The following is a 23,532-nucleotide window of genomic DNA, read 5'->3' on the forward strand; positions in this document are numbered from 1 at the left end:
GGTGTGGACCAATCAACTTCAGGGACAGTGCACATTATCAGAGTTATGTTCTTTTTTCTTGGTTCTTTCGGTAAAGTCACGTAGAAGGGAAGTAATAAAATAATAAAAATAAAACATAATAAAACAATTCTCACAATTATTTTTATTATTTTATTACTTCCCTTCTACGTGACTTTACCGAAAGAACCAAGAAGATGAATCCCTGCAGTCACGAAAGCTTTAAATAGAAATTTATGTTCTTTTGTTTGTATTATGACTGCAGGTATTGCGGTCTATGCAAACATGACTCCTTGCAAAAAGGTGTCAGTTTTGTTGCCAGATAGAAGGGTAAAAAACCAATTATCATATTTTTACTGGCAAATGAGGTCCCCATAGTGTAAAAAAAAACGTACCAATTTTCTTTTCAGTCGGGGTTTTGCGGTTCGAGGGCGTTTCCTGCCACTGCGACGCAGATCGGTAGAGCGAGTTCGCCTCTTCTCTCCCTGCACCCAAAGCAGCAAACCCCAGGCAGCGATGGAGAAGGCGGTGGCAGCCAACACCGAGTTCGCCATCGACGTCTTCAAGACGCTGGGTGCACGGGAGGCTGGCGGCAATGTCTTCTTCTCCCCGCTCAGCATCTCGGCGGCGCTGTCCATGGTGCTGCTCGGCGCTAGGGGACAAACGTCTGAGCAAATGTCCAAGGTAACAACAACAAACAAACAACAACAGCAGCAGCAAAAAATATCCACGTCTCTTGCAACGCGCGCTCACCCCCGGGCAACGTGATACAAGAAACCCGCTCGCATGCGGCATCGAACGCCGTGGGTTAGTCGGCGTTTTGATTCACTCCGTATCTGCACCTGGTCTCTCCTGTGTCGAGTTCTGTCGGGCGCAGGGTGGTCCAAGATGTCTCGTGACACCCATTCATCGTTGCTCTAAAACGTAATGTTTTAGCGTGCGTACCAATCGGGGTGTGGAATGTGTAATGTAACTTTTTAAAAGTGTCATTGTTAGATATTTCACAGCAATACTTTGGAAGATCTTTCGCGGTTTGTTTTCTGGTTTGTGGTCTTTCGTGAGCCAATGCGCCCACTACAAGATGTTCTTCCATAGCATATGAACAAGACTTTCTTCAAGAGCATATGAACAAGACGTTTTTCAATAGCATATGAACTCGCAACAGGCATCTCAAATAAGTAAAGGTTAATTTAAAATAAAAATTAATAAACAAAGGGGGGGAAATGTTAGTCGTCAATAAAGTACATAGTACATATATAAACACGTCAACAGTGCTCGTGGTGCTGTCGTACTTTATCGAGTCATTTCCCTACTTCCTTGTGTTGTACAGGATAAGCCTCGAGGCAATGGTGGCGTGTTCACGTGTTTAAGTGGGGTGTCATGCCGAGAATCGCTGCGTGCAAATTGTGTCCGTGTCTTGTAATCCGGCGCATGGACACGTATCACAGGTGAGCGAGGCCACTGTCGTGAAGATTTTGAATAAGATGCATTTTTTATTTCGATTTAAAGCTTTCGTGACTGCATGGATTCATCTTCTTGCTTCTTTCGGTAAAGTCACGTAGAAGGGAAATAATAAAATAAAAAGAATAAAACATAATAAAATACAATTTTCACGACGTTTCGGCCACAACGCAAGCAGCCGTCCTCAGGTGAAGAACAGGTCTGTCGGAAAGACAGCGTCTGAATGTCTTGCCGAAGCGCGACGGGAACCACCACACGCCAACGACCCAACAAATCGTCCCTCCACATCATCAAACCGTCCTGGAAGGCCGCTTGCGGTGAGTCGTCCTTCGCCGAAGACACATGCGACCCATCAAGCCCGACACCACAACGAAACCAACGAGTCGTATAATAGTTGCTCGCGTACCCATACCGAGCGCGGCAGGTGCAACGCACCGTCAGCCAGCCCCGGGCCTGGCATGCTCCACGGAATTTGCCACCGCGGACATGACAGGCCGAGGGAGCTGAAGAGGACGTGTGCAACGATTAGTGCTTGATGCACACGTGCAAGGGGACCCTTGCGCCAATCTGGAGAGCGCATCCGCATTACTATGCCGATAACCCTTACGGTAATTTACCTCAAAGGAGAATTCCTGCAACGTCTCGAGCGATCGAGACAGCTGGCCAGATGGCTGTTCGATTTTCAAGGAATACTGTAGGGCAGCATGGTCAGTGCAAACAACACATTTTATGCCGTACAGGTAAGGACGATATTGGCAAAAGAAGTGGACGATCGCCAATAGTTCCCTTCTCGTAACACAGTAGTGACTTTCAGCCGGAGAAAGGACATGGCTACCATACGCAACAACCCTCTCCACGCCATTCTTGGACTGGGACAAGACGGCGCCAATGCCTGTATCGCTGGCATCAGTGTCCAGGATAAACGGCAAGGAGAAGTCAGGGTAATCAAGCGTCGGCGCAGGCGCCAAGCGATCCCGAAAGGTCCTGAACGACTCTTCCTCCTCCATCCCCCATTTAAAGAGGCTTTGCGATGGTAGCAAAATTTTGGAATGAACCAACGGTAGTAGGATGCGAACCCGACAAAACTACGCACATCCCCCACGGAAGTTGGGATCGGCCAGTCACGAACACAAGAAGTTATGTTAGGGTCCGTGGCGACACCGTCGGAGCTAACAGTGTGTCCTAAGTAACGCATGGAACATTTCAATAGATGACATTTCTTAGGCTTAAATTTGAGATTAGCGGAACACATCCTGTCGAAAACAGCCTTCAATCGCCGAAGGTGTTCCTCGAACGTACGACTGAACACAATAATGTCATCCAAGTATATGAGACACGTGTCCCATTGCAACCCGTCTAAAAGCAGCTCCATAAAGCATTAGAACGTGGCGGGAGCGGAATTCAGACCTATGGGAAGACAGTTAAATTGGAAAAGTCCCTGAGGCATACGGAATGCAGTTTTTGGCTTCGAAGAATCGTCGAGGGGCAGCTGCCAGTACCCGTAAGAAAGATCGAGGGTGAAAAAGTATCGCGCCCTTCACAACGCATCGAGGGAATCGTCCATTCATGGCAGAGGGTACGCATCTGCTATGGATACCTTATTAAGCTTACGAAAATCAACACAAAACCGGAGGTTACCATCTTTTTTCTTAACAAGAACAACAGGTGCTCCCCAGGGGCTATTATATGGAGAGATTATATCAGCGGCCAGCATCTCATCCACCACGCAGTGAACATGGTCCCTCTCCGAGGGGCTCAACTGGTGTGAATTCAGTCGTATAGGGCTCGCCTCCTCGGTATCAATGTGGTGGGACAAGATCGATGTGCGGACAAATCAAAGTCATCTTTGCTAAAAACGTCGGCGTAGTAGGATAGCAGCGCCCGTAGCGTGCCGCGTTGATCAGTGGCCAACGACGAATTCTCCTGGCACAAATCCGCGATCCAACGAACGGGCATTTAGGATCCCAGAGGAATCTCAACAGTGACATCTGCAAGCGCCTGCACAGCCATGCATGGTGGAGGACGACTGAGCGGGGATGGCAAAAATAACATCTTACGGCCTGCTGGCAACTCTAAACATCCCTGATCAACAAGGATTTTAACAGGCATCTTACGAAGAAAGTCTGTGCCCAAAAAGCAGGGCACCGCCAAGGACCTAGAAATCAAAACCGTTCCTGATGCAGCAACATTCCCAATGGCAATATGGGCATCCACTTGCCCGACGATGCCCATACTACCCCCATTGGCAGCAATACACGCATCAAAAGCTGGCCGCACCCGTGAGGCGGGGATAGAAAGGAGGTGGAAAGTCACGTCGGAGATAATAGTGGCAGACGCCCCAGTGTCCACTAATATCCGAACGTCTACCCCCTGTATAGAACCCGGCATCGTGAAGGATCCCGTCGCTGCTGCCACAACACATCGTGCCAATTTCCTCCATTGTGTTATCGACTGCGGTGAACCCCCAACGGCATCGTCTGAATCGCGAAGTGGTGGGTTACTACGCGCGTCGGAAGATGCATGAGATGTCTATTGATGCCGGGTGTCTGATGCGTGCCGACTTGCCTGGCCGGGGTCTTGGTCCTTCCATGGAGGCGGCGCTAAAGATGGAGCCCCGGGAGGTGGTGGAGGACGAGGGCGACTCCAGCAGTCCCGTGCGAAGTGGCCCAAGCGGCCACACTTGAAACACATCATCCCAGCCTGCCGAGTGGCCCCATCATCGGCCCCGCGCCACTTATAGGACCCTTCACGATGCGAGTCTGATCTCCGCCGTGGATTCCAGCGAGGAGCGGCGGCGGCCGGGTCCCCGACCCCCACGTCGTCTGGGATGTGGAAGACTTTAGATGGCGCCCATCCCTTCAGTTCACCATCTCGGGCCGGGTCTCCCGTCCAGGCGGCCATCTGTGCCTAACGCCGCAAGTTGTCCTGGGCGTCGAGGCACCTAGCGACCCACCGGGATGTCAGCGGCTCATGACCGCACACCGGCAGTGGAATGCCCATATCCTTTGACAGTTCCAACATCTTGCCCAAGATGAGAGGGTCGAGCACATCAGGTCGGCAAGGGGAGATTCGAAACTTCCTCTGAGTGTCTGAAGGTGGCTCATAAACTTCCACCATCTTGGCAAACGTGCCCTTCAATGTCTTCTTCTTGTCAGAGGGAATAGAGCAGAACACCGCTAGCGCCACGTCGTCGAGGAGGGTAGGTAACGCGTCCAACGCCTCCTCTTCCGTCCACTGCACCGAACGAAATGCCGACTCGAACCGCCATGTAAAAGCACTCGAGTCGCCACCCGCGACGAATTCCTTGATGTGGGGAAGACGATGACTGCGCCCCGCACTGCCGTCACCATCGGGCTTCGTCACAGCCGGCAGCGCGCCACGCGGCTCCGGCGAAATGGTGGGCTCAGACTGCACTTCTGCAGCCGCGCCCAAGATGGCGCCCACTGCGGTCGTAATGGCGGACGGCCCCTCTGCGGTCGTAATGGCAGACAGCCCCTCCACGGGTGTAATGGCGGCCGTGAATTGCATGAGGGCACCCTCCGAGGCCCCCCGAAGGGAGCCCTGCACATCACCACTCGGCAGCACGTCCTGTGGCCGTCCCGGAGCCGCAGATGACGCGACCAGCATCACGAGGTGAAGTAGAACCGTGCGGAGAGAATCGATCTGCTCAGCAACACGCTGCCAGCCGTCGTCCGCACCCGGAGACGAAGACGGCTCTGCTCCGACGTCCTTCCTCGGCGCAATGGTCGCGCCAGCCGTGGTTACAGTAACCGGGTCCACAGCACCCGGGGTCGGCAGGTCTTGAGTGAACGAGTCGTCATCGTCGTCGGAAGACGGTGCAGGTGGGTTCTTTTTCTTGAGATGTTTGGACATCCTTGCAGTATGTCCCGTTGTCCGGTTTCAAGGGTCACTTCTGGCACCAGTTGTAGTAAAACACTTCGACAACAAACGTTGACGTGCGTCTTTCTTTCTTAATTTCCGTGTCGGCTGAACAGCTCCACGCTCCTTCTTATGTATTAACCGGTCGTTCTTCTCTGCGCGGCGTATGTTGACATTGTCCCGCGCACGGCTCGCTCACGTTCCCCGCTCCTGCGCACCGCTGGCTGGCGGCGCGCAAGGAGGCAACCCTCGGACCGCCATGTGGCTGCTGGCATTCCGAAGGCACGAGACGTGGTTCCGCTTCAAGACTTCCCACACTGACCTCGAGCCTTTTCCTGCTTCCCCTTATATCCCTCTCACACGGAGCCAAGCCACGCCTCTAGCTACGCCCCTTCTAGAACCTTCCCGATGGTTCTCCGCGAGCACCCTTGAGCTCCGCCCCTGAACTTTGGCCCAGATGATCCCTATTAACTTGACTGGCTTATAATTGATGCAGCGGAGCCTATCCAGCCGGTCGGCGACCGTCGGTGTACTCTCTTATTACAAATCTTTTTAATTAATACTGTCACTGTCAGACTGTCTTCCGCTAAACCCAATACATGCTGCAACTAAAATGATATATAGTTGTAGCCTAACATATGATTGTACATACGGGGTTAAAAACATTGGTGGCTATTTCGATAAAATTGAGTTGGAAGGAAGGAGGGGGGCCCACAGTCTCTACCTTGCATAGCCCCCCACACAGCCATTGCCAATAATACAACTAAGGCAATGCAAATGGAATAAAAATGGTATCCTTGAATCATGTCTCTGATTCTCGACAATACATAGCAAATCGCTTGTGGTGTGAATCATTATGTGCCCGCCCATCAGAATGCCCATCAGGGCTACACATAGCCTTGGCTCTGGTCGGTGCGAGTCATCCCGTCATGTGCGAGTCATCCGATGGAGCCCCAAGCCACGACAGCAAGGATGCCGGGTTTACCAAGGATGTTTTGATTCCTCAAAGAAAGTGTGTTAACGTGTTCGTGCCTGTGTTCATGTGCTTTGCTTGTAGGCGCTTTGCTTTGAAGGAGTGAGCGATGTTCACGAAGCTTTCAAGAGTCTGCTCGACACTTTGAAATCTCCCGGGGCGGGCTGCGTCCTGCGTGTTGCCAACCGTCTCTACGGCGAGAAGTCCTTCCGCTTCCTCAAGGTGATAGAAACGTGATGTATGTATGTATATACGTTAAACTTATTTCGCACCGTACGTAGCCAACCGTGCTAACCGGAGGAGCGGGAAAAGAACAACAAACTAAACACAAATCAGTTCTAAAGAAATTCGTCTTCATCCTAGATATAAAACGTAAACATTTGGCATGTTTGTTTTCCGCCTACAAATGTATCTTCCAGGAAATTTGTTGCCATGGCTCTCTGCTGTAGGGGTTTCTAGGTGTGGCTCAGACGTTCTATGAGGCCGAGTTCCTCGAGGAGATGAGAAAGACAGAGAGAGAGACGTGTTTAATCCGATGGAGAAAAGTGTCGTTCACCTAAACATTTTGCACGATGTTTTTATTTTTTTATTTCTCCGAAAGTATTTTTTGAACAAGACCATTCAGGTACACAACACAGAGAGGATATGAAAGGAGGCTGACACCAGCACAACCGCACATTACAGACTACAGTGCAATGGAGACCCGTCTATACCGCACGTTGCAATAAACCTTCCAATTCTCTGGTGTCTTCCTGAGATTTGATACCCACGTCGGCGAAGGGGAAAAAGGGAAAAAAAATGGTGGGGATGGATCTAAATGTCCGAATTAATGCTTTCAAGAATCAGTGTCCACTCGTGGTAAGCTTCCTCCTTGCCCATAGCTTTGCACTTAGATGCTCGAGAGCGGCAATTAATGACAATTCATTGGCCCATTCCTGCAGTGTTGGGGGGGGGCGTGCTCTTTCCAGTTGGCTATAATGATGCGTTTGTTGTTTTCCTTTTTACATATGCATCTTTGATGTAAAAAAAAAACCCGTTGCAATGGCGCTGTCTCTCTCTCTCTCCCCTTTAGGGATATCTGAAAGCGACTCAGAAGTTTTATGACGCCAAGTTGGCTGCCGTAGACTTCACGAAATCATTTGAGGGTGTGCGGAAGAAAATCAACGCCTGGGTGGAAAAAAAAACTGAAGGTAAAGGGCACATTCGCTCCTCTTTTCGAAGGCTCGTGGAGGGAAGCTGCCTGCAATCCAGCACTTTGGAGACTATTCACGCGGTGGCAGGAGAGTAAATGGATTGTAAACTTGTCTTTGCACCCCTTAAGTACTGTAATAGTGTGTATGTTGAACTTCTTTCCCGCCGTACGTAGCCAACCCATGCTAATCGGAGGTGCGGGCAGGGGAGGGCACAACAAACTTAACACAAGAATCAGTTTTAAAGAAAATGCATAACTCCAGTGGCTTCCTAATAAGTGTTCCAACCGGCCGCAGAAGCGCGTCTGAAATCGCGCGACGCGGTGACCGACTTTGTCCAATGGCCCAGCCAAATGCCACTTGCGAGGATGACCGGAGTTTCGCGTGATTGTTCACGCTCCTTGATGAGATCAGCGAGGTGTTGCGGTTCATTTGTGGCGAGCGCTTTTGTGTGGAACGAGTGCGACCTTCTAAAGCATTCGTTGGGCAAACGAAAGGCAATTCAGCTTGGCGAGCACCGGAAGGACCCGATCGGATGTTGCAGTTCCCATCACGACACGGGTACTGCAACATCCGATCATACCCTCCTTGCATATGGGGGTTTTCTCTGGGTACTCCCATTTCTTTGCACACGTGATGCTTCTAAAAGGGAAGTGTTCAAATACCCCAATGTAGAAGCAGACTGAAATATTGTTTCGAGTCTTAAATTTGTCTTTATAAATGTGTAGTGACATAAGAAGGGAGGGGCTGCTGTAGGCTCTGGGTTCCCAGGTGGGTCCAGACGCGTAATCCCCTGGGCGCCAGGCGCTGGGTTCCCAGGGGGTCCAGACGCTTAAGCCTCTGGGCGCCGCCAACGGGGGGGGCTGTGTGTGCTCTGTGGGATGTCTGGTGGCGCACACGGCCCCACCCCTCGTTGGGGACTGGGCATATAACCGGAGCTCCCTGGACGATCGGCCCCCAGTTGTAACTCAAGACCCAAGACCCACGACCAGCCATCTGAAGACCCTGGGATGCTGTGAGAGCCAGCGCTGGGACTCTGGAACTCCCGACGCTACGACCTTGTGAGGGCGAGTTCCGGAGCGTAGCCAGAGTAGAGTATCTAGGCTGTGTAGCTAGGCTGTGTACCTAAGCTGTAGCAGAGTACCAGGACTGTTGGAGTGTTGTGTTGTAATAAAGAAGTTACCTCTACAAGTGTCTCCGGAACCTGTTACATTTGGCGTCAGAAGTGGCAATGGAGACAAGAGGTGAACCACGTACCTTCAATCCTGACGGCGATGAAGAGGAGCAGGCAGCGATGGGGCGGCCAACGCCGGCCGACAGCGACGCTGCACCGCCGGCCGACAACAACGCCGCACCGCCGGCTGAGCAGCTGTCTGCTCCGCCGACCGTCCCCTCTCCAGCGTCGGGAGCAGAGATGGAGGAGGCGCTGCTTCGCCTCGCAGAGCTGCTCTGCGCCACCGCCTCCCTCCTGGGCGAGCTGCGGTGCTCGCGGCCGATGGCGGGAGGGAGAGAGGAGGCGCGGCGCTCGCCCGAGCCCAACGCCGCCGCCATTCCCCCCACGGATGTGAGGGACACTTCCGGGTGTGTCGTCACTTCCACCAGAGGAGCAGTGACCGCTGGGAGCGACGTCACTTCCGGGCCCAGCGTGTGCCAACCCGACGACGCCGCGTCATCAGCGCTGCGTCCCTCACCGCCGGGTGACAGCTGTTGGCAACCTAGCACAGCGCGTCATCAGCGCTGCGACCGGACAGTGAGGGCGCCATTCTTACTGTAACCGGCGCCGGGGCCGGCACATGGACCGACACGCAGCTCGCCGCCTTTGCTGCTCTGGCCAAAGGTTGGAGGTCGGGAGACCAGGCCCCTGACATTTCGTACATTTACGCGCTCCGGATTAATGATTTTTTTGTTGATATTTTCTTCGTTGTCGTCGGGGAGTCGTGACTGTTGTTGGGTAAACTGTGTGGAGCTTCGCTCGTGAGTGTTGTCAATGTGTGTGCGAAACTTTGCTTGTGATTGTTAACAATGTATGGTTTATATTGAGCTTTGTTCGTGATTGTTAATGTATAGCTTGTGCTGTCATTGTTAACGATGTATATACTGTATGGGGCATTTATCTTGAGATGGTGACATGCTGCCAAGGATTGGAATTGTCATGCTGGCTCTCAAATATCTTGGGGTGCAGATCCTGACCAGGATGTCCCAGCGGGTGTTGCGTGTCTAACACGAGAGTTGTGGTCCCGTCATGCTATGGCTGACGGCTTGACCTGACAGCCCGGAGATAGACACTCCGTGGCATGTCTAGCCTAGTGGGCTGTGTGCTCACATGGCTCGGAGAGTGTGGTCCCGTCATGCTATAGCTGACGGCTTGACCTGACAGCCCGGAGATTGAAACACTCCGTGGCATGTCTAGCCTAGTGGGCTGTGCGCTCACATGGCTCGGAGAGTGTGGTCCCGTCATGGAATAGCTGACGGCTTGACCTGACGGCCCGGAGGTTGAGACCCTCCGTGGTACGTCTGGAGCAGTAGGCTCACCCTGACGGCCCGGAGATTGAAACACTCCGAGGCGCGTTGAAACAGTGGGCTGGAGATTCGTGGTGTTCAGGTGTAGTTGTCCCGTTACGTTGGGACTGTATCCCTCAGTTGTTAGGGTGCATGTTGTGCAGGGAGTGAACAATGGGTCGTCTCAGATCGGTCGGTACAGCTATATGCTGCGATGCGAGTCTTGGAGAGAGATTGGGTCTCAGATCGGTCGGTACAGCTATATGCTGCGATGCGAGTCTTGGAGAGAGGTTGGGTCTCAGATCGGTCGGTACAGCTATATGCTGCGATGCGAGTCTTGGAGAGAGGTTGGGTCTCAGATCGGTCGGTACAGCTATATGCTGCGATGCGAGTCTTGGAGAGAGGTTGGGTCTCAGATCGGTCGGTACAGCTATATGCTGCGATGCGAGTCTTGGAGAGAGGTTGGGTCTCAGATCGGTCGGTACAGCTATATGCTGCGATGCGAGTCTTGGAGAGAGACTGGGTTGAAGTCCCCCCCGATATGGCCGACGTGCGCGGTTTTAGGATGGAGACGCCACGTTGGAAAGGCGGGGGGTGCAAACGGTTGACATGTAATGTGGGTGGTGGTCCTCATTGAGGGCTGCTGGGACGCAAGCACGGGATGCCTTTTGGAGATGCGGTTCATGCGTGCGGCCACCATTTATGGACAGGAGCAGGCAGATTTATTTTGTTTGTGTCATGTAAATTTTATATATATATATTTTTAAAATGTAGATACTGGAGCAGCCCTGAAGTACGACTTCTTTGCCCAGTACATGGGTCGGCCCTGAAGTACGACTTCTCGACCCGGGACGTAGACAGACGTCCGGATAAGTGCGTGTAGAGGGATGCTCGACATGTTGGTCTTCGCCTTCTCTCCACCTGACGGATGGGAGGCTGGCAGGGTGGTGTGGATCCCTGCCATCCATGCGGTGATTGTGTGATTTCGGTTCGATTACCGGTGTTGGTTGGGCATCCAACGCGTCGGAATCTGTATATTTGTTGTTGTTAATTCCCCGTTTTCTATGCGGATCCCGAGGAGGGCTAGGTGGGCCGCGGGTCGTTTGTTCACATGTCATTGCTTCACCTTTTTGTTGATTGATGCTTGTATATAGTGTAGAGTTGTACAGGTTGGTTATGGTATTTATGGTTGCTTTCTTGTTTTCTTTTCTTTTCCTGTTGAAGCTCGCGTATTTTTTTTTTCTTCTCTCTCTCCCTTTCGTTAATTTAAACTTTCTAATTATTGACAGCCGGGACGGCTGGAGGCTACATAGAGGGGGGTAATGTAGTGACATAAGAAGGGAGGGGCTGCTGTAGGCTCTGGGTTCCCAGGTGGGTCCAGACGCGTAATCCCCTGGGCGCCAGACGCTGGGTTCCCAAGGGGTCCAGACGCTTAAGCCTCTGGGCGCCGCCAACGGGGGGGGGCTGTGTGTGCTCTGTGGGATGTCTGGTGGCGCACACGGCCCCACCCCTCGTTGGGGACTGGGCATATAACCGGAGCTCCCTGGACGATCGGCCCCCAGTTGTAACTCAAGACCCAAGACCCACGACCAGCCATCTGAAGACCCTGGGATGCTGTGAGAGCCAGCGCTGGGACTCTGGAACTCCCGACGCTACGACCTTGTGAGGGCGAGTTCCGGAGCGTAGCCAGAGTAGAGTATCTAGGCTGTGTAGCTAGGCTGTGTACCTAAGCTGTAGCAGAGTACCAGGACTGTTGGAGTGTTGTGTTGTAATAAAGAAGTTACCTCTACAAGTGTCTCCGGAACCTGTTACAAATGGATGACTTTTGTGGTAGTTTAGAGTTTTCACTTAAGTGTTATGTTTAACTCAATGGTGCACGCTTTTCCATTCTAGGGAAAATCAAGGATCTTCTGGAAAAGGGAAAATTGGATGCCACGACTCGACTCGTGATTGTGAACGCAGTTTACTTCAAAGGGAGATGGACCAATAAATTCTACTCTCAAGATACCACTCAGTGCAACTTTCATCTCAACCAGGTAACTGTAACCACATTGTTTTTGTTTTTACCCGCGATGAAATTGTCGTCAAATTTAATGAGGATTGTTTTTGTTAGTATTTTTGTATTTCTAGTTGAGTAAAATATGTAGCTGGGTTGTAATGTTTAAGTAATGTGAATATAATGTCCGGACACTATCAATAAGTTCTCGATTTAATGTACTGTACATGTTTAGAGCCCAGTCTCACATGGGTTGGACCAGATGACGTCAAAAGGCTTGGACCAGATGGTCCAACCCATGTGAGACTAGGCTCTAAGAAAATATGTCTCGGGTGTGGACTAATCACCTTCAAGGACAGTGCATACATTATCAGAGTTATGTTTTTTGTTTGCATTATGACTGCAGGTATTGTGGTCTATGCAAACATGCCTCCTTGTAAAAAAGGTGTCAGTTTTGTTGCCAGATAAAAGGGTAAAACCAATTATCAAGACTTGGCCTTCTTTATTGGTTACAATGGTGGAACCATATATGCACAATGGAGAAATAACCAGTGATGTGTAATAATTTTCTTACACAGCGAGAGACAAAGCCAGTGCAGATGATGTCCCAAAATAACACGTTTCACTATGGCTTTGTCAAGAACATGAACTTAAATGTTCTGGAGCTTCCGTATGTGGGAAATGCACTGAGCATGATTATTCTGCTACCAGCTGCCATCGAGGATGAAACTAACGGTTTAGAAAAGGTAATTTCCTTCACAAATGCACACACTGCATCGTTTCAATTTCAAAATACACTGCGGTTTAAGTGCACTTCGGAATTATGCTAATATCATCAGTTCTAACCCCTGTTAATGCTTTGAAGATATCCAAGTGAAGAATGTTTACATTTTAATAAATATTGTAATATGACAGGACTAGAGACAACAGCTGTGATGCTTCCATGATTTAATGGGTTGGCACATTGGACTTGCAATCAAGAGATCACGGGTTCGATCTCCCAGCGCGGAAGTGGAAACGAAAAAAAAATACAAATATTACATAGAAAACAAGGGGAACATAGACAGAGTAGGGAGAGAGGGGGTCGAGAGAGGGGGGGGGGGTAGAGAGAGGGGGGGGGGTAGAGAGAGAGGGGGGGTAGAGAGAGTAGAAAGAGAGGGGGGGGGTAGAGAGGGGGGGGGGGTAGAGAGAGGGAAGGGGTAAGAAGGAAGAGAGCAGAGCGTGAAGTCTTTTGTTAAATCTTTCATTTAAAAAGGGGGGGGGGGGGCACGTAAAACAAAGTATTGAAAAAAAATCGAAATGATGAACGAAGCAAAGTGCCGACTACACCGAGCATCTTCTTGTTTCCTCTTATCGTCAGATAAGTATAACCCGTAAAAACAAAGTTTTTCACTATAAATCCTTTATATGCGTGGCGGCTAGAGTCCTCTCGTCCTCTGGCTTGAGATGGCTGCCACCTATGGGTCAGATGATTGTCTGCCAGTATTAAGCAATTGGTAATTAAATATTTAATTTGTTTTCCCTAAACAGTGTAAAATTTAGGAAAAAATTTTTTCACGAACATTAATTGTCTTGCACAACGAGTCTGTGTGCAAAATGTCAGCTCGATTGGATCACGGGAAGTGGGTTAAAAAACGACCGAAAGATTTGCACGGTCGTAAGCAAGCAAGCAAGCACGCAAGCACGCAAGCAAGCAAGCGAACTTAATATAAAGGATTTAAAAAAGAGGCGAGTTTCTCAAATCCCCCTGCGTCTCTCTCTCTCTCTCTCTGCAACCAGCGGTAGCGTGCTTGCTGCTTGTTGCCGAGTCGCGCGGTTCGTGTCCTGGCATTCCGCCCCGATTATTACTGTGCGTGCAATTGATCATACACACGCGCCGGTTGCTTCGCAGTGGGAGGTCAGAGATAGTATGTTGTCCTTCCCCCCGTTCGCGACGTATGGTGCAAAAGAAGTTCAACATACATACATGCATATGCACGTGACGTCATTCGAAAAGAGCAGGCCGTTGTGGTTTGGCGTAGCGGTTAAAAAAATGCCCACAAATTACACAATTGGGATTTTACACGTAGCAGTCATCGCCTCCTTCTGTCAGATAAATTCCCCACTTGCAGGCCCGTGCTAAGCCACCTTGTGTCACACAAGGGAACAGCTTCCATCGGGGGGGGGTCTCCCTTTTGACCAAAAAATTAAGCTGTGCTCCGAGACGTTGCTTTACGTTAATGGGCGCTGTATAAAAAGTAGGCTTATTATGAGAAATGGGGTGAAGGTGTGAGTACATGCAACGTCCCTCAAGATTTCTGGCCAGTATGGAAGAGCAGGTTAAAATATCCTCCAGATGGGTTCTACAGAGGTCCCTGTGGCGATGTCCGTTCTGCCAGCAGTAACGTGAGCAAGCAATTGCAGGAATGCACCATTGCATCTCGGTTCGGTGTGAGGACGGTGAGTTTTTACAGTCGCCGTTTGCCCTCGCCGGAAATGTTCACCGAGCATTGCCTACTCGGCCACTTTTCGTTTCAACCGCGTCTCTTTCGTTGTTCTCGCAATGAACGGATCAGCTGGAGAGGGAGCTGAACATTCAGAACCTTCAAGCGTGGACATCGCCCACGACGATGCACTCTGGGGATGTTTTGCTGCACCTCCCACGCTTCCGCCTGGAGCAAAGCTACACCCTCATTGAGCCACTCTCGAGCCTCGGCATGGGAGACCTCTTCTCGCCGCTCACTGCCGACTTGTCGGGCATGGACGGAAACCGTGACCTGTTCGTTTCGCACGTGGCCCACCGCGCCTTTGTCGAAGTGAATGAAAAAGGGACGGAGGCGGCTGCCGCCACCGTATTAGTCGAAATGTTGTATGGCATGCCCACGCCCACGGAGCCACCCTTTACATTTTGCGCCGATCACCCATTCATCTTCCTCATTCGTGACAACCGCAATGGAAGCGTTCTCTTTTTGGGTCGCTACACGTCCCCCTGAAGGTCCATCGAGGCTCCGATTTTCGTTGAGAAATGTGTACCGTCTGATTTGATTGTGCTACTTTAAGGGAAAAATACACTCATATACCAGTGGGAAGACACTCCGTCAGAGTGGGGGGGAAATATACTGGGGATAATATACACTCGACTTGAAATGTGTTGTTGTGGCACTCTTGATTATTGTTGTTCTTGAGTATTGTTGGCAAAACAATTACATTTTTGGCTGCTGGGTATTGTTGGGAGGGCTGCGTGATTAAAGTCTCTCGAAAAATTGCAGTGCGTGTGAGATTGCTCTGGACACACCCGCAGTTATATCAACCAGCCACTTTACAATTATTAATTCCGGTGGTGACACGTGGTACATTTAAATAGCAGTTTCATGAAACAAAACAAGTTCATTTTTTTTGGAAGAATAAGTGTTGATAGTCTTGATTTTATTGACAAGATTTTGGCAATGATTTCAAGAGAACAACAGCCATCAGATATTACCTCAATTACCTTGGGAACTATTTGTTATCGTGAACCACTTAGTGTATGTTTAAAACTGTTCATCATATACTCCACTGGACGCTGGTCGTGTATAGAGAGACAGAAAAAATAGTTGAACTGAATTATACACCACAGGGCCCTGACCTAAAATAAAAAAATTTTCCAGGTGAAAAGTCTTACATTGGTGTATGATATTACCCATGAGTAGATGTTAAATAACAGACACACCCTTTAAAATAAAAACAAATGTTACGCTTGAATTTTATTTGTATTTAAAGTAATCAAAGGTTGTTGACAGTGCATCATGGGTAACGTTGTTACAGTTTGGTATCTGGTTGAAGAGAGACCCATTGCCTGCTGAGTAACTCAATTATGGGCCTCACTGATTATTTGAATAGGTCAAAAGAGGTTCTCAAAGGTTGAATGAAAGGAGGTTGAGATATTTAGAAAAGACAACAAAGGTACACTTCGCCCTATGGAAAGGGACTTCACTCACATCTCCAGGGCACACAAGACACTCGAGATTATTTACACATTTCCAGACCTTCACAAGCACACCTCACCATGATCTTATACGTGAAACTATTTGATCACGCCACAGTGATAATTAAACTCGTCTTGAATCTGGACGAGATTGAGAACCGCCTCTGGTCCCTGGACAGACGACTCCTGGAGGTAGATCCGTTCATCAGGGGATTTAAGGAGGATTTCTTGGATAATAATACGGTCCCGACATAGCTTTCGTGACTGCAGGAATCCCTCCTCTTTGCTTCTTTCGGTAAAGTCACGTAGATAGAACATTCATAGATCACGACGTTTTGATCGCAACACAAGCAACCGTCATCAGGTGAGACAACCACAGCTGCGTCAGCAGTTCTCCTGCTGTGTTTGTTTCACCTGATGACGGTTGCTTGTGTTGCGATAGAAACGTCGTCATCTATTCATTTTCTATCTACGTGACTTTACCGAAAGAACCAAAGAGTACGGATTGTAAATGTTGTGGATTTGATGTCAAACACACCGGTGTTGCTGTGCTCGTGTGGTGGTCATGATTGACACACACGCGCCACAACCAGGGAGAGGGGTAGAAACCGGTCCGGACCGGTCGGGCCAACGGCGGTTGGAACCCCTCTGAGGGGAGGGGGCTGGCAGGAGCTACGATCCCCCAGAACCCCGCCCCTCAGGGAGACAGAGTATTGTATATAAGGCGGGTCCCCGAGAGCGCGAGTCAGTCCGTCTCAAGCCGAAGCCAAAAGCCGCCTGAAGAAGAAGAAGACCCTGGACCCCAAGCCGCCGACGTCCTTCTAAGGGCCGGGGCTCAGTGCGGTGCCAGTGGTCGTGGGGTTAGGACTCTGAGGTTCCCTCGGCCTGATGCCCTTGTGAGGGCCAAGTCCGGACGGGCCAGTGGTCAGGGACTCACCGGGCCAGCGGTGGGTCAGCCTCCCCTAGGTCTAGCTAGTTGGAGAGCTGAAGTAGGGAGAGTCGTAGGTACGATAGCCCGGAGGCTGTACCTCCCAGGTTGTGGGTGAAAGGGGCCATTACCCCTTTGTGTTAGGGATTATTGTAAACTGTTTGAAATAAAGCGTGTTGCCTCTACGAAGACTCCGTCTCCCTCCAAGAACATTACACTAGTAACGAATTGGTCACGTTCTGTTTACGTGACAACACTTACTAGTTGGCTGTGTTGGGTGGTGGCGGGTTTTAGGACGCATTTATTTTTACGCGATCTAACCCAAAAGAAACCTGTTATGGATGATATTGGTGTCCAGTTTGGGGCGGGACGTTGCACCTTCCCGTGCCCCCACCCCCCGCAAACTCCGCCCATGAACCAACCCATGTATAGGAGGCGACCTAAACGAGCATTGTCTTTTCTTGACTTAAAGCTTTCGTGACTGCAGGAATTCATATTCTTTGGGTCTTTCGGTAAAGTCACGTAGATAGATTAAAAGAAAATAACAAAATGAATGATCGCTTGTGTCGAAACGTCGTCGTTTTTTGTTGTTATTTTTTTTATTTTCTTTGAACCTATCTGCGTGACTTTACCGAAAGACCCAAAGAATATGAGCATTGTTTTTCTTTCCACCCCTCCGAATCTGGCTCCCGTCTCATCTGCAGTGGTTCAGTTTCATGTATTAGGTATAACCCTGTGAGCAATGCGGCTCTTGACTCGGGTGCAACCGCAACAAAACAAAAACATGAACAAGAAACATCTTAAAGTGACTACACGCAACAGAAAAATCCTGGAACAAACAGCAAAGTCTTCCATAAAAAAACACCATATTTCAACGCTGTGTGCAAAATCCCAGTGGGATGCAAGTCAAACAATAACAACCATAAGACAATGTAGCTTAAAGTTATCAGGCTAACTCTGTACAACAACAAACAAACATGGCTAAACCAAAAAGTTTTCAAAATCACCAAAATAAAGCTATAAAAACAATGTAACAGTGATCATAGGAACTGTGATTCAAATTTAACAATAAACGATATACATAACATGTACGACCAAACTTTGCAGCCATAGCTGGCTGCATGAGTCACTCCTGTGACTCATGCAGAGTCACACTGCCCCCCTTAGCCTCGGTTACCCGACCCTACCATCCTGCAAACTTATTTCAGGAGGTGTGTGAGGCGTGGGGGGGAGGACCCATCTGACTATTGAACTATTGTTTTTTTTATTTTACCAGGTAAGGCCCACTGAGCTATATAGCGCTTAAAAAAAAGGCCTGGCCACAAATGATAGCTCTTCATCATCGTATGGAAACAGCAGCCAAATTATCTCAACGTTTGATGTTGATTTCTAAATGTGGAGGGGCAAAAAACCGGAGGACCCGGAGAAAAATCCACGTGACCACAGGCTGAACATGCAAACTCCAAATATACAGCAGCAGGCGTCAGGTTCGAGATCGAACCCACGACCTCCTGTATACCAGGCAATGTAATTAACATCTCGCCACTGTGGCGCCCTGCAGTATTTCGACTCAATTGACGCTTTCCTGGATGTACAAGCGCAATGCCAACTCTCACTGACACAAACACCAATACACAAAACGGGGTGCAATGTAAGAACAAAAAATTCCCCCACAAATGTAATATTTATTCACACGTGAAAAGTGCAAACGTGAAAATGCCCACGGTAGGCCACAGAGGGCGGTCACGTGCTTAGCTGAGACACGTTCAGCTGAGTTCTCATAAGAATAGGTTTTACCATTTCTGGCAATAAAACTGGAGGTTTTAAGTTGTAAAAACTCCAAACAGAAACCTTTTGCAAGGAAGCATGTCTGCATTAACCACACGTACTTGTGGTGAACATGCAAAAAAAACATTTTCTGATCATTGATTGGTCACACCAGAGACAGCTTTCTTTAAAGCCTAGTCTCAAACAGTGTTAGACCAAAGGATGCCAAAAGACGAACAGCACAGTATATGTTGAACACGTAGGCATTTGCGACAAATATTGATAATAAAGGTTTTTTGGGTGAGATCGCGTAAGTATAACCCTCCACCACCCGACACAGCCAATTAGTAAGGGATTTGTCACGTAAACAAAACACCAATTAATTACTACTTCAGCCCACTGGTGTATTGGAGAGTAAATCCACAACATTTACAATTTGAGTAGTACGACGTCTCGCTGGTAATTACATGCAGCATCATCGGGCAAATCCCGACACATTTATACTTACACGATCTAACTCCAAACCCTTTATTATGAAGCACAATATATACTTGTGGCGAACCGCATGTATATGTGGTTAATGCAGACATGATTCCTTGCCAAAGGTTTTCAGTTGGTGTTTTATCATCTTAACACCTCCAGTTTTATTGGCAGAAAGGGTAAAACCTATTCTTATACTTCGATACTGGCAAGGGAGGTCCCATGAATCAGTTCTCCTGGTTGCTGCTTCGACCACCGCCAACTCCACGTTCCTATCCCGGCCTCTTCAGCCACCATCTGGGGGAAGAAAAATACAAACTTGTGTTCGGTGAGGTCCTCTTGAAACACGTACCTCTTGTGCATCATCATCTTCGTCACCTTCATCATCATCAGCAACAGGAGCAACACCAGCAGCAGCAACGGTGGTGATCGCAATGTCTACGTGATCATGATTCATAATCGATGTTTTTTTTATTAGGTTGTGTAAGTGTAAACCCAATTGTTGTCGTATACCCTGCTCCACCCGACACAGTAAAACAAAGTTGTAACGTGAACAAAAGCACGCTAATTGATATTGTTTTCAGCAAACCAGAAAGACAAATCGAGGCATTATCGCACCTCCAATTAGCACGGTTGTCTACGTACGGCGCGAAAGAAGTTCAGCGTATATATACACATGCCATCGTCATGAAATCATCGTCGCAGTCACAATTTTCAACAATTTCATTTTCTGTATCATCGTCACTGCCATCTTCTTAATGTGCGTATGTGGGTGGCTTCCTTCCACCACTTGCTACAAAGTCTGTAGCATGCAAAGCTGCTCGAAAGTTTCATGAATACTCTATTCCACAAAAATATTTGTGCGGTTGAGTTGCGCAATCGCATCCGTGCGGAATGTTCAACCACATCCTCACGCAATCCGCAATCTGATTACTTAAGTCTAAAAATTCTGGATTCTAAAAAGCAGATCCCAATGTGCCACCATGTACGGAAAGCAGGAAATCAACAGAACCTGCAGGGTAAACGGCCAGAACTAGGATTTATAGGCGAATTTAAAGAGGTAGGTTTTAAAGACAAACTGAACGAGGTCTTAACGACTCTTGATTGTATTTTTTTATTTAAAGCTTTCGTGACTGCAGGGATTCATATTCTTGGTTCTTTCGGTAAAGTCACGTAGAAGGGAAATAATAAAATAATAATCATAAAACATAATAAAATAAAATTCTCACGACGTTTCGGCCACAACGCAAGCAGCCGTCCTCAGGTGAAGAAACAGAGCTGTCGGAAAGACAGCGTCCTAATTAACACTGCTAAGCTTCGCAGCGTATTTTAAGCTAGGTGGGAGGAGAGAGCCTTGACAAAGGAGTTTACATATCAACAGAAGAATTTAACATATTGATGACAAATGCAGATATGGGGTTAGTCACTCCTTGCGGAATGTGTACGCGGTGGGGGGTCTCAAAGTCATATTATGCTAGTGTATTATGTAGGCTTAGCAGTAATAAAGGGAGGGAAATTTTAATAATAAAGAACTGCAGCAGCCAAACCACCGCGTATCGAGCTAGTGCATTATGTGGACAACAAAAAAGGAGTTTCTAAAGAACTACTAATACCCTACTACCATACAATAAACCGATGTGAAACAACAAAATTTAAACTACATCAATAGAATCAATGTACTGTACTCAATATACTCTCCAATAAGCTGAGCTATTATCATTAAGTAACTGGATATACACTACACTATATAATGACTCCCATATAGTAAACTGATAAAAAAAACTAAAATATAAACTACATCAATAAAAGATTAAACTCAATATACTCTCCAATCAGCTGAGCTACGAACAATACGTCACTATACATTACAATTCTATGTCGAAAAAAGTGGCGGTTTATTTTTTCCTCCTTAAAGTTAGCACCACGGAAAGCGGGGAGCGTTCAAACGGACGAGTCCATCTATGCTCGGAACGGAGGAGGGGGGAGATGGAGAGAAACAACCAGGGTGCGCTACTCTGTCTTGTGCTGCGTTACAACTATGCTATAAACTAGACTACTATACATTACAATATTATACATTCCAATCTAAACGACACTGTATAATATCGTATACACACCCAAATATAAGCTCTAACATGCATTATATTGATATGCCTCCAACTAAACTTTTTTCTACATCACACGACTATACACCGTACTATACACTGCCATAGACAAACCCCACCATTGAATTATACAATGCGTTACTATACACTACCCTATACCTTAGACTATACATTGCAATATTAGACTATGTATTATTCTACAAACCCTACTGTATACCACACTGCTGTATATTCACTATACAATTACGATACTATATATCACCTTATACATTCTATTAAACATTACACTATTATACTATTTATTATTATACATTCTACTATACACCATACCATTGACCGTCGCGTGAAAGGTACTAAGAGGAAGCAAAGACATATGTCAGTAGGAGAATGGTAGCAGGAAACTTGCAGCGGAGCACGGACTCCGAATGGCATGCGGTCTGAAAGTCACCGTAAACGTGAACACAATCTATCAAGACCCGAAATGGTTTATCACGTCCTTCCAATGATTGCTGAGCCAAAATCCATCTTCTCGGTTGAAATTGTCTCTGTTTGTATATGTGGATGGCCTCATGAACGAATCTCTCATGGAAGTCGGATGGCTTGCAGAGAACCTCTGTTTTGGATAAGTCAATGTCATGTGAGCCCACTGAATTATAACAATGGTCTGCCATGGCTGGTCTGCTTTGTGTTCACGGATGCGGTCCGAGACATGTCGTTTGGTTTCCCCAATGTAACTGCTACCACAGAAGCAACTTAGTTTGTAGACGCCAGGGTACTGAATGTCTGGAATTATATATTTTACAGACGGGACCAGATCATGGATTTTATGTACTGTGTTGAATCGGACCTGAATCTTGTGTTTATTCAGGATTTTAGAGATATTTTTCGTGACCCCCGCAACGTAGGGTAAGGTGATGGTTTTGAATGGCTCCTCAAGAGGATCCTTCAAAGTTGAGCAGGAGGGATCTTATAGTCTACTCGATACTTGACTGGTATAGGCAGTGCAAAAACACAAGAAAGAGGAGCAGGCGTAATGATAAGTGAACCGTGCTTTTCGGAGGTGCGGGGGAATGACACGTGTGCTTGCGAAATTGTGTAGGCGTAAGGAATCTAGCAGCTGCATTCTGTCAAGGAGCACAAACCATCATCACGCAAACTCCCGTCGTCGTCTGCGCAGCAAGTTCAAGTTCAAGTTCATTTATTAGGTATAGCCCTGTGAGCCATTCAGCTCTTGAATCGGGTGCAACCGCAACAAACAAAAAACAAAAACATGAACAAAAAAACATCTTAAAGTGAATATGTGACTAAGTGCAAACAGAAAATCCAAGAAAAGACAGCAAAAATATTGCAGAAAAAACACCGTACACCAACGCTGCAGTCGGTGGCCACCGCATCGCGAGGTTTCAGGTGCGCTTCTGCGGCCGTCTGGAACGCTCTTCCTTCCAATATTCGGAAGCCACTGGAGCTATGCACTTTTAAATCATCTGGACTGAAAACTAATTTCTAAAGAACTGCTTTTGTGTTTAGTTTGTTGTCCTTCCCCCGCACCTCCAATGAGCACAGTTGGCTACGTACGGTGCGAAAGAAGTTCAACGTGCGACCAATATTATCCGTAATAAAGGTTTTGTTGGGTGAGATCGCGTAAATATAAATATGTCGTTCACCTGTCACTACCCGACAAGCCAATTAGTGAGGTTTGTCACGTAAACAAAACGTAACAACAACAACGAGCTGGAGTCTACCCAGCAGCACCTGATGCGGAATGCCGAACCAAGAAGACATTCGCTGCAGTAATTCCACTGCCATTGGCTCAGCAACCTCATGAAGACTCCCCACCAATGACATCTACCCCGTGCTGTGTCGATCCACTCTCCCCCCACCCTCCCTTTACACGAACCTACCCACCCAACCCTACCCACCCTCCCTTCCCTACCCACCCCCCACCTTCCCCTGCCCACCCCTCCTCTCCCCTACCCACCCCCCACCCTCCTACCCACCCCCCACCCTCCCCTACCCACCCCCCACCCTCCCCTACCCACCCCCCACCCTCCCCTCCCCACCCCCACCCTCCCCTACCCACCCCCACCCTCCCCTACCCACCCCCACCCTCACCGACCCACCCCCCCACCCTCCCCTCCCCACCCCCACCCTCCCCTACCCACCCCCACCCTCACCGACCCACCCCCCCACCCTCCCCTCCCCACCCCCACCCTCCCCTACCCACCCCCACCCTCACCGACCCACCCCCACCACCCTCCCCTACCCACCCTCCCCACGCTATAGGAACGCCCTGCGTGGTGGTGCTTGTAACAGG

General features: G+C 48.6%; 1 protein-coding gene across 1 annotated transcript; it reads left to right on the forward strand.

Moving 5' to 3' along the window:
* The first annotated feature begins 478 nt into the window (after positions 1-478).
* On the forward strand, positions 479-15,445 carry LOC133355955 (leukocyte elastase inhibitor-like). The gene is made up of 6 exons (XM_061573413.1): positions 479-681; positions 6,395-6,532; positions 7,383-7,500; positions 11,893-12,035; positions 12,574-12,741; positions 14,551-15,445. The coding sequence occupies exons 1-6, from the start codon at positions 514-516 to the stop codon at positions 14,965-14,967; spliced, it is 1,152 nt and encodes a 383-aa protein (XP_061429397.1). The 5' UTR covers positions 479-513; the 3' UTR covers positions 14,968-15,445.
* Positions 15,446-23,532: the final 8,087 nt, after the last annotated feature.

Source organism: Lethenteron reissneri, chromosome 52 (genome assembly GCF_015708825.2).
Source record: "Lethenteron reissneri isolate LAM-NWPU_2019-01 chromosome 52, ASM1570882v1, whole genome shotgun sequence".
Taxonomy (NCBI): Eukaryota; Metazoa; Chordata; class Hyperoartia; order Petromyzontiformes; family Petromyzontidae; genus Lethenteron; species Lethenteron reissneri.